The 16894-nt window shown below is 45.1% G+C and overlaps 1 protein-coding gene across 1 annotated transcript in view; it reads left to right on the forward strand.

Annotated features, from left to right (window-relative positions):
• SETD1A (SET domain containing 1A, histone lysine methyltransferase) overlaps positions 1-16894 on the forward strand; it is a 350806-nt gene that overhangs the window by 274581 nt on the left and 59331 nt on the right. Inside the window, exons 14-15 of the mRNA XM_033946630.1 lie at positions 1596-3098; positions 14154-14326. Coding sequence (XP_033802521.1) covers positions 1596-3098; positions 14154-14326 — 1676 coding nt within the window. The remainder of the gene's footprint in view (positions 1-1595; positions 3099-14153; positions 14327-16894) is intronic.

A 16894-nucleotide genomic window follows, 5' to 3' on the forward strand; every position in this document is an offset into this window, starting at 1 on the left:
ATGGTGAGCTGGTTGATATAGTGTATCTCTAGATTTCCAGAAAGCTTTTGATAAAGTTCCTCACGAGAGGCTCCTGAGAAAATTAAAGTGTCATGGGATAGGTGGCAAAGTTCAGTTGTGGATTAGGAATTGGTTTTCGGATAGAAAACAGAGGGTAGGGTTAAGTGGTCATTATTCTTAATGGAGGAAAGTAAACAGTGGAGTGCTGCAGGAGTCTGTAATGAGACTGGTGCTATTTAACTTATTTATAAATGATCTGGAAATTGGAATGACAAGTGAGGTGTTTAAATTTGCAGATGACACTAAACTGTTTAAAGTTATTAAAACGCATGCTGATTGTGAAAAATTGCAGGCGGACTTTAGGAAATTGGAAGATTGGGCGTCTAAATGGCAGATGAAATTTAATGTGGACAAATGCAAAGTGAAGCACCTTGGGAAGAATAACTTGAATCACAGTTACCAGATGCTAGGGTCCACCTTGGGGATTAGCGCCCAAGAAAAGGATCTGGGTATCATTGTAGAAAATACGATGAAACCTTTCCGCCCAATGTGTGGCGGCGGCCAAAAAAGTAAACATGATGCTAGGAATTATTTAAAAAGAAATGGTTAACAAGACTAAGAATATTATAATGCCCTTGTATCGCTCCATGGTGCAACCTCATCTGGAGTATTGCATTCAATTCTGGTCTCCTTATCTCAAGAAAGATATAGTGGCGCTAGAAAAGAAGAGCGACCAAGATGGTAAAGGGAATGGAACTCCTCTCATATGTGGAAAGACTAAAACGGTTAGGGCTCTTCAGCTTGGAAAAGAGATGGCTGAGGGGAGATATGATTGAGGTCTATAAAATCCTGAGTGGAATAGAATGGGTACAAGTGGATCAATTTTTCACTCCGTCAAAAATTACAAAGACTAGGGGACACTAGATGAAGTTACAGGTGAATACTTTTTAAACCAATAGGAGGAAATATTTTTTCATTCGGAGAATAGTTAAGCTCTGGAACGCATTGCCAGAGGGTGTGGTAAGAGCAGATAGTGTAGCTGGTTTTAAGAAAGGTTTGGACAAGTTCCTGGAGGAAAAGTCCATAGTCTGTTATTGAGAAAGACATGGGGGAAGCCACTGCTTACCCTGAATCGGTAGCATGGAATATTTCTACTCCGTGAGTTTTGGCCAGGTACTAGTGACTTGGATTGGCCACCATGAGAACGGGCTACTATGTTTGATGGACCATTGGTCTGACCCAGTAAGGCTATTATGTTCTTATCCAATATTTGACCCATTGTGCTATTTTATCAGTAAAGCAACTTTTGGATTATCTACTGCTGAGTGATCGACATCTTTTTTCCTCACAACTCCTACATTTGGATTACATGATAGTATCTTTTTTTTTATTTTTTTTTTTTTTGAGACCTGGTATCTGAAAGTGCCCATTTACAAATGAGAAATTTTACTTTCTGCCTTGGAAAAGACTGCAAATTGGCAATTTAAAATTCAAATGCGATATCTGTCTTGATAACTGATGAGTTTGTTGCTAATGAATATGTTATTATTTCTATTTCTTTTTCCCTTCTTTGTTTCTCTTTACCTATCTTATAGATAATGCTGTATGTCAGCCATCTCTGAAAGAGAAGGTAGAAGCTACAGTGCCTGATCCTCAAGAGCCACCTGCCCTGAAGTTTGAAGAACCTCTGTCTTCCCCCTCAATTCCACTCCTGCCACCTCCTAAGAAGAGGCGGAAAACTGTTTCTTTTTCTGCAGCCTTCGAAGATGACACGGCTGAGAATTTGTCTGATATTTCATCCCCTTTCCCTCTTACTCCTATACCTCCACAGTCTAACTCTCCTATGGACAAACCACTTGAGGATCTTCCTAACTTGAAAAATGAAGCTTTGGAACCTCCGGTGATCAAATCCCCCAGCCAGCCTGAAGCATCCTTGCTACCTTTATCTTCATCTGCCTCAATGAGGGCTACACCATTTTCAACAGAAATTCTTAACACTGTTGTACCCTCACCACCTCCAGGCATAGAAAGCCCTAGGATACCTTCAAAACCTCTAGATGATGCTGATGCCAGTCCACTTCCTTCTTCTTCTCCTGAGGTGCCTAGCTCACCACTGCTTGCCAAGTCTGAGCTCCAGAAAGAGAGTCCAAAACTGCTCCAAAGGACCATTCGAAACTTGCCCATTGACCATGCCTCCTTAGTGAAAGCTTGGGGTGAAGAGATGCCTGAAGTTCGAAGTCGTTCACGTTTACGTTCCCGAAGCTCTGAGATGATGGGTTCCTGCCTGACCCCTGAGGAGCCCCTAAGTCCAGACCCACTAAGGATGAGGGAACAACTTAGTGCTTCCTCTCTTCTGGAACTTGCCAATACTTCCACCTTTTCCCAGCAGCCACTGCTACTGAACCAGAGCAAGAACAGATTAAAGGAAGAGGACTCAGAGAGCATGGAAACCTCAGATGAGACTGAAGAGCAGGTTCTGAACCGGCACCGATGCAATTTAATCCTCTTGGAGCACAGTTATGCTATGGCAGTAAAGCCCATGCCTGTTGTGAGAAAGGTGTCCAGGCCAGAGGAGCCTATGGATGTCTTCCACATAGAACTGTTTACTGACCGAGCACAGGAAGTATGGGAAGCACCTGAGGAGGTGGTGTGTGTTTCTGGCTCTACTGCAGTTGCTTTGAAACCAGATCTGGAGGTTGGGGAACTTCACTTGCTACTACCAGCTGCTGACACTGCTGTTGATTCTTCAAAGACTGTAAAGAACAAGTTGGACAAGTCAAAAAAAAAGAAGCATAGGGACAGGGAGAAAGAAGTAGAGGTGCCTTCAGGTCTTCCTGTGGAACCAGGTGAAGTTCTTCATCAAGAAGAGGAGACAGTATCAACAAGGCTGCTAAGATCACAGGCCAAGCAAGGACTACCACCACCACCGCATTTTGAAGCACGCAGTGAATTTGAGCAGATGACCATTCTTTATGACATCTGGAACTGTGGCATCGACCTAGAGGACATGTATTACTTGAAGCATACCTACGAGAAACTATTGCAGGAAGACCACAGTACAGACTGGCTGAATGATACGCACTGGGTGCATCATACCAATATCCTCTCAAAGAATTAGAGTTAAGGTGCAGGGAAGATAGAATGATTTATCTGTTATGTATGCAAAATCTGTGCTAGAGGACAGGACTAAAGATGAAATGCTTGAAAGATTGTGGGTGACCCCAGAGTAAATTACTTTCTCTGAGGACAAGCAGGCCATACTATTCTCATATGTGGGCAATGTCATCCATGGAATCCCAATGCAGCGACTTGTGTAAAAAAAAAAAAAAAAGTGTGATTGAGTTCAAAGCAGCTCATGAGCACGGGACCAGCAGTTTCTTTTCCATCCACTGAGAGAGGACGTTTTTGCGGCAGCTCCTCAGCCTCATTTTGAATAATCAACTTTCGTTATGTGGTGTCTTATCTGGTAGAGCTTTTTCACTATTTTTACCTAGACTGTTTTTTCATCCTTTCCTTATTGTTTTAGTAACTTTTTGGTCAACTTTTTATGTTTTCTTTTTTCCTTTTTTTCGTGGTTCATGTTCTCTCTTAGGCCTGAGCATCAGCCGGAAACTCCCCCCCCCCTTCTTTTTTTTTTTTTTTAATATAGTGAGCACCCTTTTTTTCATCATTGAGTCTTAAAATTTAGCATCAGCCATTTCATTCCATCTCATCAAAAGATCCTAAGGGCATTGCTCCTGATGCAGTTGGACCATCACTGGAAGCTTCTTGGTGTATTTGGTGTTCAGGACCAGAGCATAACCATTTAAACCAGGGATATCCAAGCTGTGGCCCGAGGGCCGCATGCAGCCTTGTGAAGTATTTTGTGCAGCCCCGGTCGAGGGCGATGCAGTGTTTTCCTCTGCTGCCCCTGGGTGTTTAATGTCTTGCTGGCTCCCTCCTCTGTCCTGCTGCAGTGTTTGCAGGTTTGTGCGGCCCCAGAAATGTTTTTTTCAGCCAGGGCGGCCCAGGGAAGCGAAAAGGTTGGACACCCCTGATTTAAACTGTCTTTGCTTATTCAGAAGAGAATACAGAAATCCAGAGAAGCTCAGAAATAAAATTTTTGGAGCCAAATCGGTATTGGCGTTGGAATCAGGATCATTGGTTCACATGGCACAAAGACCTGGCACTGAGGTTTGCCAAACATTGATTGGTTCTCTACCTGCCTCGATGCTGGTGACTAAGCAGGGCCACCAAGACTGGTCAGCATCAAATCTGACACCGAGGAGACACGGAAGATTCAATGTTATTCTAATTGGCACCAAGGGAACTCAATGCTATGTGTCAGATGAAGACCAAGAAACACAATCATTGGTCTCTTCCACACGGTTCTGGGAACTCCGGTGCACTGTGGGATGCAGAACCCAAGAAATGACACCAGGAGGAGTGCTTCCCCTCTATTTAAGAGGTGCCTATGCGCAGGTCTCTAGTCAGCTGGGACTCTGTTCCTGAGTCAGCACTGACAACTGTTCAGGCTGTTCCTGAACCATTGTCCTTGATTTTACTGGCCTGCCATTGATGAACAGATCCAGGCCATGCTCCAGGAGCATTTGGCAGGGCTGTTGGTTATGCAGAGTGCATCAGCATCAAGGGTGCTTATATTGGCTATGGCATCTGCCCAACCTATTCTGTGGTAAGTTCCTTCAGCCTATGACAAACCAAACAAAAACAGAAGATGTGGAAGTCAACAATGTTTAAAACCTTCCTTATCCCAGGACAAGCAGGCAGCCTATTCTCACATGTGGGTGATATCATCCGCAGAGCCCGGATGCGGACAGCATCGCAAGCAGATTTGCTTGAAGAAACTGAGAAGTTTTGAGTCTGCCGCACTATGCATGCGTGAGTGCCTTCCCACCAAGCACAGGGCATGTCTCCTCATTTCTCAGTTTTCCGCGGAGCCGAGAAGTCCGTCTTTGACGCTCTGCGCTGAACTTAGTTTGCTTCATGCCTTCTCTCACTGCGGCTCGTGTTTTATTTTCTTATTACTGTGTCACTGTGCTTGTCTTTCAGTCATTGTTTAAAAAAAAAAAAAAGATGAATTTTTTTCATCGAGTGATTGGTGGTGGCTATTTTCCTTCTATGTCCCGGACAGTCACTGTCTTCAAGAAGTGTAGCCAGTGCAAGCGTGTGATTTCCCTCACTGACCCACACTGCTGGTGCCTTCAGTGTCTGGGGCCTGACCATTGCTCGGAGTTGTGTGTTCGCTGTGCTACCCTTCAACCTCGAGCCCTCAAACGTCGTCGAGTTCAAGTGGAGAAAATTTTCGGTATGGAAATTTGTAGATTCAGAAACCAATTGGCACAACTTGATCGCCCTCTCTGAATCCACCTACCACTCCCTTGCCCCACTATCCACTAAAACCATCTCCTACCTCCGTAAAGCCCTCTGGTACCTTCCACTTCACAGAGGACTGAAGCAGAAATGTCGATCTTTGGAGCGCAAATGGAAAAAATCTAAATCCCCTACAGGTAGACAGACCTGGAGGGTCAATATTAAGCTCTGCAATACAATATTAAAAAAAGCAAGGAAGAACTTCTACGGTGACAAGATCTCCAGATCCAACAACCAAAATAATGCATTATTTAATATCTGGCGCTTCTTAACGTCTAAAAACGACTCCACCTTGCTCCCCTCTTCTCCGTCCGCCGACGTTCTAGCAAAATTCTTCAATGAAAAGGTTACTACCTTAGGATGCTTCTTCCCGCCTGCAGTCTCCTACAACTCCCTGGTACCCCCCGATTCCAACCCTACCCTACCTGTCTCCAACCCTATCCCAGCTGACAGATCCTGGACTGCCTTTGAGCTCGTATCCGAATCGCAGGTTTTTAAACTCTGCATCAAATTGAAAACTTGCAACTATACCTTGGACCCATTCCCCTCCTATCTATTTGAGAAAATTCCCGCACAGGCCATCGCATCTCTTACCAAACTTATAAACTCTGCCCTACTATCGGCCTATTCTCTTCTGAAATGGACACATTGCTTTGACCCCACTACTGAAAAAAGCTGACCTAGACCCCTCCACACCATCCAGCTATCGTCCAATAGCAAATATCCCTTTCCTAACCAAGATGCTAGAATCTATCATATCTACCCAAATCTCATCCTACTTAGAAAGATTCTCTATCCTCCTATCTTACCAATATGGCTTTAGACCCAACTTCAGCACCGAATCCCTATTAGCCTCATTAATCTCTAAGGTTCAACAACTTCATTCTCGTAATAAGTTAGCTGTTCTTCTACAATTCGACCTTTCTGCAGCTTTTGACGTTGTCCATCATGATATTCTAGTTTTCCAACTCTCCGAGATAGGCATTAACTCCATAGTTCTAGACTGATTCTCGAAATTTTTAAGTTCCCGCTCTTACACCATTAACATGAACGGCACCTCTTCCTCCCCCTGGAAACCGACATGTGGATTCCCGCAAGGTTCACCTCTATCTCCTATTCTTTTCAACATCTATATGTCCTCTGAAACTCCCCCCTAGGAAACACTTTACACTTATGCTGATGACATCCTTGTTCTCCTCGAGACCAACTTGAACCTCACTAACCTCTCTGAGAACATATCCTCATGTATAACGAACCTCCAATCCTGGGCCCTCACTGTACAAATGAAACTGAATGAGTCCAAAACAAAACTACTTTGCTTCGGCCCAATATTAGACCAATTACCCACCTCCATCCCATTATCCTCCGGCTCCACACTACAGCTTGAGTTCTCAAGCAAAGTTCTGGGCATCATCATGAACTCTTCACTATCCTTCAATAACCACCTCAACTCCTTGGTAAAAAAATGCTTTTTTAATCTTCATATGCTGAGGAAAGTGAGATCCTGCTTCCATCAAAAACACTTTGCTGTCCTTGTACAATCCATCAACCTCTCCAGATTGGACTATTGCAACTCTATCTACTTAAGCCTAACTAAGAAAAGCCTCCAGAGACTTCAGCAGATTCAGAATGCCGCGGCTAAGCTTATACAGTGGTACCTTGGTTTACGAGCATAATTTGTTCCAGAAGCATGCTCGTAATCCAAAGTACTTGTATATCAAAGCACATGTCCCTTAGGCCACAATGTAAACTGAAACAATTCGTTCCACAACCAAGGTTTACTATGGTGGCCCAAGGGTGGGTCCTGCAGCCCTTGCAACATGGTGGTTTTCTTTCCCCGGGGTCTCTGTGCGGCTCTCCTCCCTCTTCGACCGATGCCTCTGCTGTCCACCATCGCCTCCCGGCTTCCGATTCAAGCCGGCCGCCATCCTCCAACAACACGCGAACCACATACAAGCACGCAGGACGTCCTCTTCAGTTTTCTCAACCTGTTCAGGACATTTTAGAGGCTTCCAGAAAACCTGCTACTAGGCAATGCTACCACCAAAAATGGACTAGATTTTCTACGTGCTACATCTCTCATAACAAGGAGTCTCGAGATACCTCCTTGTCTTCTGTCTTGGATTATCTTCTGCACTTATCTACCTCTGGCCTCAAGTCTACATCCATTTGAGTCCATCTTAGTGCAATTGCTGCTTTCCATCAGCCTATCGAAGGGAAACCCCTTTCTGCTCATCCTGTGGTTTCCAGATTTATGAAAGGACTTTTCAGTGTCAAACCTCCTCTGAAACCGCCCCCAGTGGTTTGGGATCTCAATGTTGTTCTTGCTCAATTGATGAAGCCTCCTTTTGAATCAATGTCTACTGCTCGTCTGAAATATCTCACTTGGAAAGTGGTGTTTCTCATTGTCCTCACATCTGCTCGAAGAGTCAGTGAGCTGCAAGCTTTAGTTGCTGATCCACCTTTCATAGTTTTTCATCATGACAAGGTAGCTCTCCATACTCATCCTAAATTCATACCAAAGTTGTTTCAGAATTTCATCTCAATCAATCCATTGTACTTCCAGTGATTTTTCCAAGGCCTCATTCTCATCCTGGAGAATCAGTTCTTCATACTCTGGACTGTAAGCGTTCTTTGGCCTTCTACTTAGAACCAAACCACACAGATCTGCTCCTCAACTTTTTGTCTCCTTCTATTCGAACAAGTTGGGACATCCGATTTCTAAGCGAACCATCTCCAATTGGATGGCTGCTTGTATCTCTTTCTGCTATGTTCAGGCTGGACTGCATCTACAGAGTCAAATCACAGCCCACAAAGTCAGAGCCATGGCAACTTCAGTGGCTTTCCTCAGATCCACTCCTATTAAGGAAATTTGCAAAGCTGCCACCTGGTCCTCGGTTCATACTTTCACTTCTCATTATTGTCTGGATGTTTTCTCAAGACGGGATGGCCATTTTGGCCAGGCAGTATTAAAAAATTTATTCTCCTGAATTGCCAACACTCCCACCATCCCATTCTGGTTAGCTTGGAGGTCAAAGCAAAAACAAAAAACAAACTGCAGACTCCTATGTACCAGATGCAGGCAATGTTTATTATACCAAATATTTTATGCAGTTGAAAATACCACCTTATAACAAACCAAGGGACCTGACATGGTCTGTGTTTCGGAAAACACTCCTTCCTCAGAGGTCCATAGTTGCTAAGGTATAAAGTAAACAGCAATAAAAGGTATAAAACAGCCGTCTGTATGGTATCCTTCTCCATTTAGAGTGTGCGATGCAAAACTAGTAAAACAAAAGTGTCGCACGCTCTAAGTGGAGAAGGATACCATACAGACGGCTGTTTTATACATTTTATTGCGGTTTACTTTATACCTTAGCAACTATGGACCTCTGAGGAAGGAGTGTTTTCCGAAACACAGACCGTGTCAGGTCCCTTGGTTGTTTATAAGGTGGTATTTTCAACTGCATAAAATATTTGGTATAATAAACATTGCCTGCATCTGGTACATAGGAGTCTGCAGTTTGTTTTCTGTTTTTGCTTAGGCTGATGATACTGCAGTTTTCGTTGGATTCCTTTGTATTGCCCTAGCTTGGAGGTCACTCACATGTGAGAATAGGCTGCTTGCTTGTCCTGGGATAAAGCACAGTTACTTACCATAACAGGTGTTATCTAGGGACAGCAGACAGCTATTCTCACAACCCACCCACCTCCCCGGGTTAGCTTCTCTGCTAGCTATCTGAACTGAGAGACGTGCCCTGTGCTGGGCAGGAAGGCACTCGCGCATGTGCGGTGCGGCAGATTCGAAACTTCTGAGTTTCTTCAAGCAAGTCTGGTTGCAAGGCTGTCCGCATCTGTGCTCCGTGGATGACGTCACCCACATGTGAGAATAGCTGCCTGCTGTCCCTGAATAACACCTATTAGGGTAAGTAACTGTGCTTTTTATTTCTTCAGAAAAAGCTAGAAATACTATGCACAATTGTGTGTCACGGACCCAACACGAGCCATGTTTTGGTGAAACACCTTCCTCAGGGGTCCAATGAAAGAAGATGTAATAAAATAGCATTGCTAATCAAAGGTTAAAAAAAAAAAAAGGGTAACTCAGCAAGGAGTTATACCGCAGCATTTACCCTTCTTTTACCTTTGGTTAGCAATGCTATTTTATTACACATTTTTTCATTGGACCCCTGAGGAAGGTGTTTCATCAAAACATGGCTTGTGTTGGGTCCGCGACGCACAATTGTACATAGTGTTTTTAGCTTTTTCTGAAAAAATAAAAAGAAGGTTTTGAACATTGTTGGTTTCCACATCTTCCGTTTTTGTTTGGTTTGCCATTTTTAAGTAGAAACTTGTGTCATTCTCTTTACTTTGTTGCTCCCTCACCTGTGGTGCATTCTTTGCTGCCGGTACCATTGGCAGCATCAGTATCGACACAAGCCCACGCAGATACTTCCTTGGCATGGAGGAAGCTTCATTGCAGTCCAGGGGACAACCTGTCTCGGTGCCATTCAGGCACAGGACATGGTTCCTCACATCTGAGGCAAGCAAGATATCATGATGTTTTTCCCGATACCGACATGGTCCGTTCATGGAGACTGGTGAGGATCCACATTACTTCTTGGAGGAGAAGTTACAGTATATACTTGAATATACCGTATTTTCACGCATATAACGCGCACGTTATACACAGTTTTTACAAACCGTGAATAACCTTGCGCGTTATTCGCGTGAGTGCGATTTACAAATTTTTTTTACATAGTTCCCCCCGACATCCGATTTCCCCCCCCCTCCCCGCAGGACCGCTCGCACGCACTCCCACCCGCACCCCCACCCTGAAGGACCGCTCGAACTCCCACAGCCTCCCGACCCCCCCCCCATCATGTAGAAGCTCCTACCGGTGTCCTGCTGCTTCCTCTTGGCGGTCCCGGCCCTTTTGTGAGCCCTGCGCCTGCGCTGCTTCTTCCGGCGGTCCCGCCCTTTCTCTGACGTCAAGCCCTCTTGCCCCGCCGACTCCCCGACACGATTGGGGCAAGAGGGAGCTCAAGCCCTCTTGCCCCAGCCAACCGCGGCACCCCCGACACGATCGGGGCAAGAGGGAGCTCAAGCCCTCTTGACTCCCCGACACAATCGGGGCAAAAGGGAGGCCAAGCCCTCTTGACTCCCCGACAATATCGGGCCAGGAGGGAGCCCAAGCCCTCCTGGCTCTGGCGACCCCCCCCCTGCTAGTTGTTCGGGCCAGGAGGGAGCCCAAACCCTCCTGGCCACAGCGACCCCCAACCCGCACTACATTACGGGCAGGAGGGATCCCAGGCCCTCCTGCCCTCGATGCAAACCCTCCTCCCCCCAACGACCGCCCCCCCCCAAGAACCTCTGACCGCCCCCCCCAGCTGACCCGCGACCCCCCTGGCCGACCCCCACGACACCCCCACCCCCCTTCCCCGTACCTTTGTGTAGTTGGCCGGACAGACGGGAGCCAAACCCGCCTGTCCAGCAGGCAGCCAACAACGGAATGAGGCCGGATTTGCCCATCTGTCCCAAAGCTCCGCCTACTGGTGGTGCCTAAGGCGCCTGGGCCAATCAGAATAGGCCCGGGAGCCTTTGGTCCCTCCTGGGGGCGGGGCCTGAGACACATGGGCCCAACCCGATCGTGTCGGAGAGTCGGCGGGGCAAGAGGGCTTGACGTCGGAGAAAGGGCGGGACCGCCGGAAGAAGCAGCGCAGGCGCAGGGCTCACAGAAGGGCCGGGACCACCAAGAGGAAGCAGCAGGAGACCGGTAGGAGCTTCTACATGATGGGGGGGGGTCGGGAGGCTGTTGGGGTGCGAGCGGTCCTTCAGGGTGGGGGTGCGGGTGGGAGTGCGTGCGAGCGGTCCTTCGGGGTGGGGGTGCGGGTGCGTTCGAGCGGTCCTTCGGGGTGGGGGTGCGAGCGGTCCTGCAGGGGGGGGGGGTGAATCGGATGTCGGGGGGGGCATCAGGCTTTCAGGGTGGGGACAGGACTTCAAGGGGGAGAGGAGAGTTGGGACGGGCGAAAGGAGAGTCGGGGTGGCCAGAGGAGAGTTGGGGCGGGCGAAAGGAGAGTCGGGCGGCGACGGGAGAGTCGGGCAGCATGCGCGGTATACAAAAAATTTTTTACATATATTTCGGTTTCCCGCACACTATACCCGTGTGCGCGTTTTACACGGGTGCGCGTTATCTACGTGAAAATACGGTAAATTGACCTGGATATAAACCAAGGTAACCTTTTTTTCCCTCCAAATAGGAGGAAAAAAGGTTGACTGTAATATAAATTGGGAGAAATAGAATGGCTGTGAGCCTCCACAGAACCACATACCTAGTAGGGAAAGATGACAGGCTGAGCAGGATGATGCAATCAAGAGTGGCCCCTAAACATGGGTATTGCCTGCAAGATCTTCCAAACATGGGGTACCCCCTTGGTGGATCTCTTTGCTACTCACATCAACAACAAAGTGCCTCAGGTCTGTTCCACACTGAGATCATACTAGTGTTGAATGCCTTCCTCCTCCTCTTGAGAGGAAGATGTTTCTGTACGTATATCCTCCGATACCTCTAAGGGATGATTTTGCTAAAATTTAATCAGGATTGAGGAACCATGATCATTGGGCCTTATTGGCCAAGGCATATCTGATTCTGTTCTGGAGTTAGCCTTTGAAAATCCATGGAGACTGTACTACCTTCTGACTCTAATCAGAACAAGGGATTTCTCCTGTTTCCCAGCCTCCAATCCCTAGCCTTCATATCTTAGATGATTAGAGTATAGAACATGCATCCTTTCATCTGCTTGAAGGTATCTTCCAAGTTCTGGTTGCTTCCAAGAAGAATTCCACAAAGATGTCAAGAGAAAGAGATTTACCATCCTGTCCTACATAAAAACTGCTTGAATACCTTTTACACCTTTCTGGGTCTTGTCTTAAGATTAACTATGTGAGGTGCAATTGATATTTGCCATCACTAAGTGGAAGGGAAGCACATCTTTGTACAGCTTCTAATTCAATTTTAGTGGTTTACTTTTGATAAAACCGCCTATCAAACCATCTTCTTGTGTCATGGGACCTCTGCTTTGTCCTCACCCAGCTGATGAAAACTCCTTTTGAACCTCTTGACATTTGTCATCTGAAGTATTTTCCTTGGACATTTTATATACTTGGTGGTCACTTCAGCATGCAGGGTCTGCAAGCTTCATGCCCTTAGTAGCAGATCTACCCTACACAAAGTGTCATCACAATGTGTTTTGTGTACATATCATAAATTCCTTCTGACAGTGGTATCAGATTTCCACCTTAATCAGTCAATTGTTCTGCCAACATTTTGCCCAAAACCTTATCCTGAATGTGGTAAAAATGCACTGCATACCTTAGACTGCAAGCAAGTTTTTAGCGTTATTTCTGGAGAAGACTAAAGCCATAGACAGTCCACCCAGCTTTTTGTTTCTTTTCACCCAAACAGGATCAGGGCAGCCATCGGTAGTCGCAATTTATCCAGTTGGCTAGCAAATTGCCTCCACTTTACTTATGCCTCGGTTGGACTGATTCTAGAGGATCATGTCACGACTCACGATGCCATGGTCATGTTGATAGCTCACTTGAGATCAGCCTCCAGCTTCCATTGAAGGGGTTGACAAGACTGCTACTTAATCCACACATTCACATCTCCTTGTTCTTTGATCAGAATTCCTGACATGGTAGTCAGCTCAGTCAGACAGTTCTACAGAATTTGTTTAGAATATATTTATTTATTATTTATTAGGCTTTAATGAAACCAACTCCATCTACTAGGACCATTTTTGTTCTATTCCAGGTGCACCCATACAACAGAAATGTATAGCAATGATTACTCCACTAATTTGGAACTTGAGGATATTACTCGCCAGATGTTACGGTAGATATCCTGCAAACAGCAGGATGGTTGGATAGGCTGGAGTGAGCTTGGACAGCAACTTCAGCATTTTGAACCTAGGACAATACCAGACTTTAAAGTCTATGGCCCAGAAATATCAAAGAAGAGACAAGTTAATTTAAGCATGTATTTTTTAATGCGTATAACTTATGGCCAACTGGATGTACCATTCAGGTTTTTATCTGCCGTTATTTACTATGTTACTATGTATATAAGCTCTAGGTTAATTGATTCCTTGACCTTATCTTTTACAAGTTCTGATTGTTTTCAGTGAGCCTGTAACAAGGGATTCCCATACAAGTTAATAATGCTGTGCTGCTTGTCCTCAGAAAAAGCGAAGTTACTAACCTATAGCAGGTGTTCTCTGAAGACAGGACAACACATATCACATCCCTTCCACCTTCCTTAGGAGTTATTCCTTAAGTTTTTGGCGTTTTTTTTCTGCTTGTCTTACATGTTCACATTGAGTGAGAAACATCCATGAAAGTATGGTACAGTGCTGCCAAAGGGTTCAGAAGAATGTAGATTGCTGGGTAGCATCTGGGCCAGGCTCTATTAGATGACATCACCCATATGTAGTAAAGTGGCCTGCTATCCTCAGAGAACACCTGCTACAGGTAAGTAACTTCAGTATATGTATTTTCATATTTTCCAGGAACAAACCAAACAAAGCTGCAGACTGTGTACAAGATGCAGGCAAAACTTATTGTGACAAGATTTAAAATATATATAAAACCCTTTTACCAATCAAAGGACCCGACACGGTCCGTGTTTTGGGAGTCCTAATGAATACAGATACAATACAAAAATTTATTAAATGGTACTATAAAAATATATATGAAACTATATTTTCCTTAATCTCAATTTTTACTCACCAATATGTTCAACCACAAGAAGAAGAAAAAGTGCCAGGATGGCTTGCGAGAGCATCAGACTGGCTCTGCTCGTAGTGAGGGGTATTACCCTATCAGCAAGAAGGATAAAGACAAATATCTCAATGCATATCCTGTCTCAGTGCAAGAATTGGAAGCTTTTGACACACAGGTAACAAACAAATCTCTTGTAACACATTGAACAGCAGCCGGGACTCTGTAGAATGGATGAGTACTTTTTTTGTATCATTAAAAGTAGATGATTCTAGAGATACATTGAATTTAGGGGAAGTAAATGCATGTAGAGTTTTTCTAAGTTTTACAAATAAGAATTTACAAAAATACAGTCAAACTCAATATAGCAACAGTTCCCTCAAAGCATGGTATTTATAATGTCAAAGGAAATAGGAATACCTGGATGATGTAATTTCCTTATTAGCCCACTAATAGGAAAACCATACACGAAAAGCATCACATAAAAATTTAAATATCAGAGGAAATACTGTAAGATTAGTTAAAAAATATCTTGGTATGGAAATCTCATGCAGTGGAGAGTAGAAGATTTCTTAGCATTTTCATCAGTGGAGGGACTATTGATGCACAATTTAATCTGGACGCAGGGCATGTCTTGATTCCCTCTTACTGCCTCACTCTTGAAATGGCAAGATTGTAGAAAAGAGGTTACTCTTTTTGTGTTTGACTCTTATGTTCCTAGAAAATGTCATTCTCCTTTTGTGTGTTAATTTGTTTAGAGTTTTTAAAGAATAGTGTTCTCAGCAGTGGAATTAAGCCACTGTGGTAGTCAATTTCAGAAATTTTGGATTTTTGCATGATAATTTGGACAAGGGATTGATCCTGGCCTTCCTGAGGCTGCACATTGCAACAATGTCTTGCTATGGAGGTTTGATTTAGAAACATAGAATATGACGGCAGAAAAGGGCTATAGCCCATCAAGTCTGTCCACTCTAATGACCCACCCCCCTGACTTTACTCCCTTAGAGATCCCACGTGAATGTCCCATTTTCTCTTAAAATCTGACACGCTGCTGGCCTCAATCACCTGCAGAGGTAGACTGTTCCAATGATCGACCACCCTTTCTGTGAAGAAGTATTTCCTGGAATCACCTCGAAATTTCCCTCCCCTGATTTTCAGCGGATGCCCTCTGGTGGTCGAAGGACCTATAGGACAGAAGATATCATCTTCCACCTTGATACGGCCCGTGACATATTTGAACATCTCAATCGTGTCCCCCCTCTCTCTTCGTTCCTCTAGTGAGTACAGCTGCAATTTATTTAGCCTTTCTTCATACATGAGATCCCTGAGCCCCAAGACCATCCTGGTGGCCATTCGCTAAACCGACTCAATTTGCCGCACATCTTTCCGGTAGTGTGGCCTCCAGAATTGAACACAATACTCCAAATGAGGTCTCACCATGGATCTGTACAGTAGCATTATCACTTCAGGTCTCCTGCTGACAAAACCCCTACGGATACAACCCATCATTTGCCTTGCCTTGGAGGAAGCCTTCTCCACTTGATTGGCAGCCTTCATGTCATCACTAATGATCACCCCTAAATCACGTTCCGCCGTGGTCCTAGTCAAGGTCTCACCATTTAGTGTGTAAGTTCTGCATGGATTTCCCTTACCCAGGTGTATTACTTTACACTTTTTAGCATTAAAGCATAGCTGCCAAGTCGATGACCACTGTTCCAGTAGTAGTAGGTCCTGCATCATACTGTCAGGCAAAATGCTTTTGCCTGTTATGTTGCATAGTTTGGCGTCGTCAGCAAACAAAGATACTTTTCCTCTAAGCCCTTGGGGTCATATCACCTATGAATAAGTTGAATAGAATCGGGCCCAAGACCGAGCCCTGTGGTACTCCACTGGTCACGTGTGACGTTTTGGAGGGGGTAATGTTAACCACTACCTTTTGAAGTCTACCGTGTAGCCAGTCCCTAACCCATGCAGTTAGTGTGTCCCCTATTCCCAGCGATTTCAGCTTGTTCAATAACCTGCGGTGTGGGACGCTATCAAAAGCTTTGCTGAAGTCCAAATATATCACGTCCAGAGACTCCCCGGCATCCAGTTGTCTAGTTACCCAGTCAAAGAAGCCAATCAGATTAGATTGGCAGTACCTGCCCTTGGTAAATCCGTGTTGGTGGGGATCACGTAGGTTTTCTTCGTCCAGGATTGTGTCAAGTTTCTGCTTGATCAGTGTTTCCATAAGCTTGCTCACTATGGATGTGAGACTCACTGGTCTGTAATTTGCCGTCTCTGTCCTGCAGCCTTTTTTGTGAAGTGGAATAACGTTGGCTGTTTTCCAGTCCAAGGGAACTCTTCCGGTACGTAGGGAAAGATTGAAGAGTACGGCTAACGGTTCTGCCAGGACTTGGCTCAACTCTCTGAGGACCCTGGGGTGTATGTTGTCTGGTCCCATGGCTTTGTTTACTTGGAGTCTTGAAAGTTCGTAGTAGACGTTGATGGGCGTAAACTCGAAATCTTGAAACGGGTCTTTTTGGTTGTCTCTTGTCCGTAACGGCGGACCAGCTCCCGGCGCTTCACAGGTGAAGACTGAGCAGAAGTATTCGTTTAGTAGTTCTGCCTTGGCAGAATCGGATTCTGCATAGTTTCTGTCCGATTTCCTAAGGCGTTCTAGCCCATCTTTGTTTCTTTTCCTGTCACTAATATACCTGAAGAAGGATTTATCCCCTTTCTGAATGTTCCGTGCTAGATCTTCTTC

This window comes from Geotrypetes seraphini, chromosome 5 (assembly GCF_902459505.1).
Source record: "Geotrypetes seraphini chromosome 5, aGeoSer1.1, whole genome shotgun sequence".
NCBI lineage: Eukaryota > Metazoa > Chordata > Amphibia > Gymnophiona > Dermophiidae > Geotrypetes > Geotrypetes seraphini.